The sequence below is a fragment of the Pieris brassicae genome, chromosome 7 (assembly GCF_905147105.1).
Source record: "Pieris brassicae chromosome 7, ilPieBrab1.1, whole genome shotgun sequence".
NCBI lineage: Eukaryota > Metazoa > Arthropoda > Insecta > Lepidoptera > Pieridae > Pieris > Pieris brassicae.
In genome coordinates, this window is record NC_059671.1 from 17008199 (window position 1) to 17019601 (window position 11403).

General features: G+C 30.9%; 3 protein-coding genes across 5 annotated transcripts; 1 reads left to right on the top strand and 2 right to left on the bottom strand.

Annotated features, from left to right (window-relative positions):
* Positions 1 to 466: 466 nt before the first annotated feature.
* Positions 467 to 5286, bottom strand: LOC123711562 (protein Mo25). 2 transcript variants are annotated; one of them, XM_045664150.1, is made up of 7 exons: positions 5143 to 5286; positions 4737 to 4924; positions 4544 to 4660; positions 4331 to 4473; positions 4011 to 4179; positions 2972 to 3241; positions 467 to 1778 (listed from the first exon to the last, which is right to left on the bottom strand). In XM_045664150.1, exons 2-7 carry the CDS (start codon positions 4863 to 4865, stop codon positions 1599 to 1601), a joined length of 1008 nt encoding a protein of 335 aa, XP_045520106.1. In that variant the 5' UTR covers positions 4866 to 4924; positions 5143 to 5286; the 3' UTR covers positions 467 to 1598. The 2 variants fall into 2 exon arrangements, with proteins under 2 accessions (XP_045520106.1, XP_045520107.1); XM_045664151.1 differs by having other exon boundaries at positions 5058 to 5155.
* A 249-nt stretch (positions 5287 to 5535) lies between these two features.
* LOC123711561 (lysine--tRNA ligase) lies at positions 5536 to 9323 on the top strand. 2 transcript variants are annotated; one of them, XM_045664149.1, is made up of 8 exons: positions 5536 to 5682; positions 5887 to 6259; positions 6343 to 6594; positions 6924 to 7316; positions 7494 to 7676; positions 7755 to 7915; positions 8217 to 8457; positions 9162 to 9323. In XM_045664149.1, the coding sequence occupies exons 1-8, from the start codon at positions 5648 to 5650 to the stop codon at positions 9252 to 9254; spliced, it is 1731 nt and encodes a 576-aa protein (XP_045520105.1). In that variant the 5' UTR covers positions 5536 to 5647; the 3' UTR covers positions 9255 to 9323. The 2 variants fall into 2 exon arrangements, with proteins under 2 accessions (XP_045520105.1, XP_045520104.1); XM_045664148.1 differs by lacking the exon at positions 5536 to 5682 and adding an exon at positions 5690 to 5818.
* A 288-nt stretch (positions 9324 to 9611) lies between these two features.
* Positions 9612 to 10657, bottom strand: LOC123711563 (deubiquitinase OTUD6B). The gene has a single exon (XM_045664152.1). It carries the CDS (start codon positions 10584 to 10586, stop codon positions 9708 to 9710), a length of 879 nt encoding a protein of 292 aa, XP_045520108.1. The 5' UTR covers positions 10587 to 10657; the 3' UTR covers positions 9612 to 9707.
* Between the last annotated feature and the right edge of the window lie 746 nt (positions 10658 to 11403).

An 11403-nucleotide genomic window follows, 5' to 3' on the forward strand; every position in this document is an offset into this window, starting at 1 on the left:
TCGAGTGACATAGCGTAAAAATTCGTCACTGTATAGCCAGCTAGTTGCGTCCATACCGTTGATTTGTCAACGTTTAACGATATCTCAATCAACGTTTGTAATATCATTAATGTAGAATACGATATGACTTTTATGTAGATTGCAATCATGACGAAACCTATATTATTATTTCATTTAAATTAGTTTTGACAGTTGTAACAAATTACCAACACCTTTAGCCGGGAGCTTGGAGTCGCTGCCGTCTTAAGCTTTGGTAGCATTATGCCAAATTACAACACGGTTCCACGCCAGTGAATAATGCCACTGTTTAAGGATTTAAAATAGCCATAGGTTTAGCTACTTATAGAGTTAAAAGCTAACAGTTATTTGCGGACGTCACTAAGAAAAACACGTTTAAACTAATTGCACAAATAAATTGGTATTTTTTACATTATGTAAAACTAGAACATAGAAATAAAACACGATAAACTTTTTCTAATAATTTATTCATCATTATTATGTGACAAAATTTGCCAAATGTACAAAATGTGATTATAGGTAGGTATATTGTGGCTAATTTAGATTTCAAATATCCCTGCTTCATGATGCGAATATCTTCGACTTGAATTATTTTCCCTAGCAGGCAACACTATTCTGAAACATTCTAATAATTGTTTCTCTATTTCTTTAATAAAATAATTTTAACGTGTTAAATGTAGTGCAATCAATTAAAATTTTCCTTTGTCTAAAATAAGTTAAACCCCAATAAATTTACTTACATTAACAGAAAATAAATTTGTTTATATACTTCCTGCATTATTTATTAATATTCTATAAACGCAAAATATTTATTTAACTGTAACTACACAAACGTGATGATGACGTAAATTATAACTATATATTGATTAATACAAAAAAATTGAATTAATGAAACTGTGCTACAAAATATATAAAAGTTAGCGCTCAAAGTCCTATGGATAATACAATGGAAATTCAATGCATACAAATAAGGAACCAATACTCATAATAGCTGAGGAGAAGGAACTTATAAATGGCCGACTTTTGCATTGCATCTCGCTTGCATAGATAGGTCTCCCTCACACATTGGTAACGATAACATAAAAACTGTTGTTTAGAAGTTGACATACTCATTTAATTATTAAAAAAATCGTTGTAAAAATAACTTCAAATATTATCTTTTTGATTATGCAACAGATTAAGCCATTTACAATTTCCTACTTTAGCTCAGTTACACAACTGTTATCGAATAAAATAAAAATTAAAAAATACATGTCATATTTACAAATTACATAACATTTTGGTAAAAGATTCTGTAACAGACTTTTCTCCCTAATTTGTGAATGATACAATAAAAAATCCAATTGTGACTTAGGAACTGTCACTATAACTAATGGTTTTAACTTACAAATTGTATGCGAAACCATAGGATAACACTAAAAATTCCTACAAATAATTTGCTCGCAGCACACAAATGACTCATCACAGACCAAATGTAGAATAATAGGAGTCTTGTGTGACCACACCCTCCGGTGACTTAGAAGCATTTAAATATAATATAGCGTCTATAACTAACTTCTTTGAAGTGATGTGATGCAATGTTAGTGTTCTAATGGCTTCAATTCCTTAATTTGCTTTATAAGGTAAGCCTTCTCATCATTGAACTGCTCATCTTCAGAGCGGTCTGTGTGGAACTTGGTCAGGAAGTCCACCAACTTATCCTGGTTTCTAAGCAGTATATCCAGTATTGGTTTTGGTTTGTTAGGATTGGCTACGAACACCTGTAAGATTATAGCATCATTAGCTTTTTCTAGTTAATACCTAACACACTCAAATTATAACTAAAATAAAAACATGATTAAATTCCAAATTGGGTTAAATCATCATGTACATTTTACTTGTTTAGTTTTATTTATACAATGCATACTGTTTTAGATATAATTTATTAAGGTGTGTTTTAGTTGATGTAAAAACAAGCTGTAGTAATGTTATAACAATTATAATTTGACCGAAAAATAAATACTTATTGAATATAATAATTATTGCTACTTGTAAGAAGAAATGAGAAGCTCTAAACCTGAAATGGTTTTACTGACAACCACTTGCACTTACATATTTATAACTTCCATTTCCTTATCTTGACATGACTATGAGGTGGCAAAAATTAACACAGACACAGCGTATGCTTATACAACACACATATACACTCTCTAATACATGCGCAGACACATACACCCATTCTCACATTCAAACATTTACGCATACTTGATGTGTTGTAACACCGAACCTACTTTTTTCAAAAAAATGTTTTGTAAAATGTACCACTAACTATTTGTTATTTAGTTAGCCACAACACAGGGACTCTCTCTACCTAGTGTGGCGACTAGCGACATATGAATTTTGTCATGAATAAAGTTTTTATTTTTATTGTATATTTTACTACTGTACTGTTTTTATACGAAAGGATCAACTTAATAATGCCAGTTTAAGCAAGATGAAAACTTAACCGTCTATAATCTATATAAATAAAAAATGATTTGGCGTTGCGTAGAGATGTTGGGTCTCTCTGCATCTTCTACCGCATTTACCATGGGGAGTGTTCAGAAGTTGGAGTTGTTCGGTCTAATACCCGCAGCTGAGTTTCATTATCGGACGTCAAGGCAAATTACAAAATACCATCCGTATCACCTTGACGTCCGTCGTTCCACAACTGAGCGTTTTCTAAGGGAGTTTTTGCCGCGCACAACCACTATGTGGAACCAGCTGCCCACTGAAGTATTTCCGAACCAATTCGACTTAGGGTCCTTCAAGAACCTTCGTACTAATTCTTGAAAGGCCGGCAACGCACTTGCGAGCCTTCTGGCAAATGTAAGTGTCCATGGGTATCGCTTAACATCAGGTGAACCTGTTGCCCGTTTGCCTGCTATTACATTAAAAAAATATATATATCTGTGAATAAAAATTAAGAAAATACCTTAAAAACATGGAAAGCCTCAAACTGTATATTACGCGATTTCTCTTTAAGCATATTCATCATCAACTTCAAATTCTCCGGGTTGGTGATGTAGCGCGTCATAATAGAAAAGTTATGTCGATCCAGCAGGAGTTCCCCAAGTAATTTCAAACTCTGCCGTCGAGTTACATAATTCTCCGAGTTCAACAGTCGTTGGTAATGGTTAAACACCTTATCGTAATTTGCTTCTAAAAACTCAGCGCTTAATACTTTATGTCGTGTTAACAGTTCCTAAAATTTGTATTCCCATTAGATCATATGTATTAACATCATAGTAATATACAATCTATAGTTTGGCGTGGCTTGCTTATTCTCTACATCAGTTTCACGAACGTTGTGGCTTAGCTTTAGATATATATATATATATTTTACTATAAATAACCTGACAAAGTGCAATATTTGTACTATTTATTTAAAGTCAACAATAATATGAAAACATCAATTAGGAATTCATATTTAATAAATTCGGAAACGTAACAATTTTAAGTCTGTCTTCCATTAGTCTTTTTTAATTTTATAACTTATTTAGGTGCTAATTAGCAACATGATAAATTAAGTATAAGTAAATATTTTATAAAAATTTAAATAAATTATAAGGAATAAAATCTACAATGTCCCATATTTATCTTGGTGTTACTTCCCATTCAATGATCATGTTACAGCCTAATCCATAAACTTGTCAAAATGTTTATATATTTAAATTTCTCAACTTATTTTATTAGCCTAAAAAAACACATAGTTTAATAAATGAATTTTAACAAATATTTTTAGTATATATTACAAATTTAATCAATTGTGGCAAAAACAGTGATGATACTACTGCTATAGAAGAAAAAAATCCATACACACAACCTAAAACATTAAACTGTAACTCAAGATATTTGTGTAAACTATATGCATATAAAAAAATTATTTGTTTTATATATTAAGAAAATATATGTTAGGGGACATAAGAATCTAAAGAGTTTCTTATTAACTAAACACTTTTTTTACTACTAACCTTAAATGTAGAAAAGGCATCAGAGGCAATATCAAATGTTGAAACTTCTACATATCTGAAGAAATTGTAAAAATCATCAGAATATAACATTATTTTAGCTAAAGCCTCATATCTAGCACACTCTCTAAGCATAGTGCCACAATTTGAAGCAATTTCTTGGTGCTCATACCTGAAAAGCCACATTTTTATAAGTTTATTGTATATTTGTTAAACCATTTTCAATTTATGCAATGGTGGAGCACAATTTACTTACAAAATTATTTCTAAACTAAATCCTAATTAGTCACAATTTGTAAAATTTTAACAAAACCAAAACTTACCCAGACATCAAGGTAAACAGAATTTCAGGTTTTGTACATATGTACTCAACTGTTGGGGACCGAGTACCTATTTGACGCCGCAACACATTGTTAAATACCTGGGCAACATCTTTTTTTCCTTCAAAGTCAATGCGGTTCAAGTTCTACACAAAACAACATTATTTGATAACAAGTAAAATACAAGAAAGAAAATATTTTTACTATAGTACCTACTTGAATGAGGAGAAGAAGGAGGTTTGTATTGTACAATTCTTGCGCCAGCTGTGCTACTATGATATCAGTTTGGGGCTCTGCATCTGAAGTACCATACAGCATGTTTTTTATCAAAACCTATTAAACACAATACCAATATTAATATCAAAACATATTAATTTTTAATAACAAATAAATTTGGAATCATTCATACCAAGTTTTTGCTCACATCTTCTTGGGCTTTTTCTGCTTTCTTATCCCCCCTTTCTAGAGCAGTTACGGCATCTTTTAAGGATCGTACAAGCTCCGCTGGGCTCTTCTGAGATTTACCAAAAAGGGGCATAGTATTTCTATTAAATCGTCACAGGCAGTCTAAGTAATCTCGTCTTCATATGATAGTACCTGTAGGTAATTAGTATGTATGAAAACAAAAACAGTATATAGCAAGGCTACAAACCTATTTACTCTAACTATGTCTACTGGAACGAAAGACAAATAAAACTGTGCTTGACAAATTCATGATGCACCTGCGAACCTTTTGATATGCTAGATGGAGAATGAAAGTTTAAAATTAAGTTTTGTTCGTTTAATTATCACAAATATAAAGAACACACACTCACTTTCAGATTATTACAATAAAATCGCACCTGAGAGACATAAACCACAGCAGAATCGAACAGCTGTGCTGTCAAACTTAAAGTGTCAATAGAAAAGTTGGTAGAACAGCTAACGCAACACTAGTGTTACATATATGTATTATTTTTATGTTAAGGTAACGTTTTGAATAGCGTGGATAGATTGGAAACATTACATAAAGCTAATCAGACAAAATATTTTTTTTATAATTGGTAAAGAAGCAAGACACCAACCCCTACTATATAATATATAACAGCTGCTGGTTATATTTAGTAGAAATAAAAAATGTGCTGGCTTGGCTTTTGTCTGTGCGGCTGTTAATATTATTAATTTAGTTCTGTGACTAGCAAATTTGGTGATTTGTCAATAATGTCATGACAAATTTCTATTAGGTCTGTTTTCAAATTACACTTTACAGGTTATTTTTTAGGTTAAGCTTAATTTAAATAAGAGCAATTTATAACTTGCAATATCTAAACTTGATTTATAATGGCTGAGATTGTAAGTGAAAAGCTATCTAAAAAGTGAGTACTGTGTGAATAATCGTTATAATATGTATTCGTCACGGACTTTAACGACGGTTCTGTTTAGTGCATTGATGAGTAAAAATATAAATTTTGTAAAACCACTATCCCAATTTTATTCTACAGTTAAACCACGGTTAGTTTATTCATTTAGACATAGATCTAAACCTAAGGTGCAGATATTGAAATTAATTATATTTATAGCGAACTTAAAAGGCGCCTTAAGGCCGAACAAAAACTCAAAGAGAAGGCTGAAAAAGCTGCTCAACAGCCTGTTGTTAATGTAGAAAAGAAAGCATCCAAGGCTGAAGAAGAAATCAGTCCAAATGAGTACTACAAATTAAGAACAGCAGCAGTAGCAGCCCTTAAAAATGGAATAAAAGAAGATCACCCCTATCCCCATAAGTTTACTGTTACAATATCGTTGGAAGACTTTATTGAAAAGTACAATAATTTAAACAATGGAGATGTTGTTGAAAATGTTACCTTGTCAGTAGCGGGCAGAATTCATTCTATAAGGGAATCTGGGTCTAAACTTATTTTTTATGATTTACGTGGGGAAGGTGTTAAGATTCAGGTAATTTACAAACAATAATAATTCGTCGGTTACCAATTTATTATTGTTTTGCATATCTTATTGTTTTTTTTTAAATTTTATAGGTAATGGCTAATGCTAAATTATATGAATCTGAGGAGCAATTTATTAAGGACACAGATAAATTAAGAAGAGGTGATATTATTGGATGTGTGGGTCACCCTGGTAAGACTAAGAAAGGGGAATTATCAATTGTTCCAAAAACTGTGCAATTACTCTCTCCTTGTCTTCATATGCTTCCACATTTGCATTTTGGTCTAAAGGATAAAGAGACCAGATTTAGAAAAAGATACTTGGACCTCATTTTAAATGATAAGGTATATTTTATTTAAATTAATGCCTTGAATCTATATATTCATACCTTTAATTATTATACATAAGGGTTTAAAACTATTTTTAAATCCTGATATCTTAATATGGCAACAATTATCTCATTATTATAAAAGCAAATATTATATTATGCTCAACATTCCCTATTCACATTTTTTTAATATTTAGAGATGCAGTTCTTGTTAAGTATATGTACCATGAATTAGTAAAACACACTATAAAATGAAGCACATTAAAAAATGTGAAAGTGTCTTAAAACAGTAAAATAATTATGTAAAGTATCAAAGGTAAATTAGATAAAATGTATATTTTTCAGGTAAGACAAACATTCTATACTAGGACCAAGATTATAGCATATATAAGAAGATTTTTGGATAACCTTGGATTTTTGGAAATTGAAACTCCTATGATGAACATGATCCCTGGAGGGGCAACTGCAAAGCCATTCATTACCCATCACAATGATCTTAACATGGATTTATACATGAGAATAGCTCCAGAACTTTACCACAAAATGTTGGTTGTGGGTGGTCTAGACCGGGTATATGAAATAGGTAGACAATTCAGAAATGAAGGTATTGATCTTACACATAACCCTGAATTTACTACCTGTGAGTTTTATATGGCATATGCAGATTACCATGATTTAATGGCAATAACAGAGAGTATGATTTCTGGTATGGTGAAAAGCATTCATGGTTCTTATAAGGTAAGAAAAATGTTTATATTTGTTATAAAAAACAAATCATCACAAAACTGACACAGAAATCTAAAGTCCAGAGCTAAAAGATTACTAAGACTTCAGAGAAGCTTTACAAGTTTTTATAAATATTGAAACAGTGCAAATGAAACCAATGCTTTTTTTCTTGTCAGTTTAAATTTACAGGTGAAATACCATCCTGATGGTCCAGACGGAGATGAAGTGGAAATTGACTTTACTCCTCCATTTTCAAGAGTACCCATGATTGCCACTCTGGAAAATGAGTTGAAAGTTAAACTTCCTCCTGCTGATAAACTTGACACACCAGAAGCCAATGCTATTCTTAGCAAACTTTGTGAAAAACATGAGGTAAATTTCACACCAATTTATATATATATTCATATTTTATATTATGGAGGTTCAACAATTAAATTTATTTTGTTTCAGATTGAATGTCCTTCCCCAAGAACAACTGCAAGATTATTAGATAAACTGGTTGGAGAATTTCTTGAAGAGAAGTGCATCAATCCCACATTCATATTGGACCATCCTCAAATTATGAGTCCGCTTTCAAAATATCACAGAGATATCCCTGGCTTAACTGAAAGGTAAAAGTAACTTTTTCATATGATTGAAACAACATAAATTTAGATTGTGCATTTATAATAAATTAAATAAATATATAAATTAAATTGTATCCCACATAATATAAGGTTTAATATAATGTAATATTAGATTACATCCAATATAAATGCATGTTTATGCAACATAATGATAATGCCTGTGCCCTATTTGATAAACTAGCCATTGTTGTAAAATATTACTTATAAGAATTTATCATCTTATAATAATATCACACTCTATCTTTAATTAATGACTTTAAAGTTATGTATATAAAATTATTTTCAGATTTGAATTATTTGTAATGAAAAAGGAAGTGTGTAATGCTTATACTGAATTGAATGACCCAGCCACACAAAGGGAACGGTTTGAACAGCAAGCTAAGGATCGGGCGGCTGGAGATGATGAAACTCCACCAACAGATGAGGCCTTCTGCACTGCTCTTGAATATGGCCTTCCTCCTACAGGTGGTTGGGGACTAGGTGTTGATCGTCTTACTATGTTTTTGACGGACTCCAACAACATAAAGGTACTTCCGTCAAATGTTAGAGAAATACAGTGTAAACTCTATATAACTGAAGGGACTGTGCCTTGTATGGCGTTATAGAGAGTTGTTGTTAAACAGAGAGAAGGAAAATCAGCAATAGAAAAAGTTTATTTCAGACTAATGTTAGTAGTTATGTCTATAAAAAAAGAATCTTATTTAAATGTTATTGTGTTTACTCTGTTATTTTTCTCTGACGTCGTTTGCTGAACCAGTAAATTTGTTGTATTTTTTTACCTATTTTATATCTTGCGTTATTGAGTTATCTTGGTGATAAAGGAAGAATTTTTCCAATAATTTAGCTGCTACCGGAGCTTAATTAGCTTATTCTTTAATGCTCGGCGGAGGCTCATCTGTCTCATCTTCTTCATCTCCTTATTGATCTTCAGTGTTTCTCAGTGAATCCAAAATTTATTTGTCTGCAAGTGAAGCCATTGTAAGCAGACACTTGTCTACTTAGATGTAGTATTTCTTGCCACATTGAACTGTTCCATCCACTTGGTTAATGGAAAGTCATCCTCTCTATCAAACTCGGGTTCTGTTTTCACCTCGAAAGAGTTCTGTATAGTTGTGCTAATTGATTTTGATGCTTAAGGGAGGAATTTACACTGTATATTAAAGATTATTAATAATATATAATATGCATAACAAGCAAACTGAAATTGTAATAAATCACATATTGCTTTTAGGAGGTGCTGTTGTTCCCAGCTATGAAACCAGATGACCCTAATAAGCATAATGCAGAGGAAGGTGAACCTAACCCTATTCAAACTGGTGCCTAATTTGTGGCCACTTACGAGTTTATGTTTGTAAATTTGCAATAACCCTTCTCAAATAAATTGTTTTAACTATTCAAATTTTTTATTTACAGTCTTTAGAATAAAGCATTCATTTTAAATGCTGACTGCATTTTATTTACTTCTTGTTTATTAAGATAATGATTAATTGTAGGTAACTTTAATTCAACTGCTTTTAAAAATCAGTAATTGGAAATATTTAACTATAAAATTAACATTTAATGTTTTGTTCCTGTATAACTTAATAAATGCAATTGAGAAAATATGGGTATAGAAACACACTGCTGAAATTGGCTACTGAATAATTCAGTTGATTTAACTACTAAATAAAAATAGTGACAGTAAGCAAATAATGCTATTTATATTTGTGTGTCATAGAAGAGTCACATATCTCACAAATAATAGACTCATCTATTTAAGTCTTCATCTACTTAACTACTATTGGTTGTCTATCTCATCTTGAACTAATGTCATAGTGGAATTATAATGTTCACCTAAGCTATACATATGACGATGATATGTTATTATTAAAGGTGGTCCTTCATATTCATTACCCTGCTCAATAGTTTCTGGGCCTGTTGCTTGGATAACAGTGATTGGGCATTTTAGACAATTAGATAAGGCTCGGATCTCCAATTGACCACCCCATACTTTAGTGCTACAAATATTTTCACAATAATCTTCAAATTCTTCATTAGTGAGCATTTCAAAAGTATTTGGATTTGTAAGAAATGGTAAAAAATCATCCTTATTTTCTTTTATGTGATTACACACATTTTTTCTCAGCTCATCAACAGTGACTCTTATGTTTCTCCTATGAGTTAGTTGGTGTTCAATAGCTTTATAGAGGCAATCACCATCTGAACTAACAGTAAAAATATTAAGGTGTCTTTCTTTTAATCTTGCTAATATAGCTTGCATTTCCAAATTCCTTGGACCATGTTGGTTTTCTTTTTCTTGAAGTTTAATTTGTTCTGCTCTTTCCTGTTCTTCTTTATTTTTTTTATTTTTTCGTTTCTGAGCTTTGGATAACTTCATATTATTATCTTCATGTTGCCTGAGGTTTTCATCATCTAATAAAGACGAATCTTCATTAATATTATCTCTTTTGAGTTCTTCTATTTCTATAGTTTGTCTCGACTCCAAATCAGCTTCTAATTTAGCAATTTCGGTTGTTAATTCTTTCTTTCTTGTCTTGTCGTTTTTAGCAGCTTTTTTTAAACCTTGAATTTTGCTTTGTAGTTCTTTTCTTTCTTTTCGATGTCGACTTTCCATAGATGTTAACAAATTATATTCATCGATATTATCATTACTCATTATAATAAATAATATCTAAATTATATATTTCAGATTTCACGTCTAGACAATGGACCAAGAGTATGCAGTGTTGCCAACAGCTACTTAAGGCCTGTAGCTAGAAATTGCTACATTGAGTAGTTATTTTTTCCTAAAAAGTAGCTAGAAGTACCTAAATTTCCTGATGAAAATAAAGACCGTTCTAACGTGATAACTGGAGATCACACTGCGATCTTCATATAAGACTTTGATATTTATTGCATTTAAAATGTAATATTAACTATATAAAAAACTATAGTTAATAAATTAGCTTTGAACTTTAATAAAATTACATTTTAGATTACTTAACCTTTTGTTGTCATACATTATTCTATTTATACTATAACTACTTAAATAAGACAATATTCTGAATATTGAATATTTTATTCAATTAGGTATGACAGAAAGTTGATATTGAAGGTTCGGAACACTGAGAATATAAAAATAAATCTTGTTCAGTTGCACTTCATGTTGAATGTTTTTCCATAGTACCTATTTTTTCAATTACGAATTTAGGAAGAACGTAGTTATGACAGCATTTGTCGCTTTTCCAGAGCAAATCCTTAATCACTAATGTATTGGATAGAATTAAGAGTTATTAAACTCATTCTACTCCTCTATTTATTTTTAACTTTATTATTATTTTATTTTTAATGCTGTACTTACAAAAAAATCTCAAAACCAATAGTTGCTACATAAAGTATATAAAAAGTATTAAAAATTAATAAAATTAACTGACTGACGGGAAAAAATTGTCAACACACATAATATGGCCTATAATATATAATCTGGCCTATAG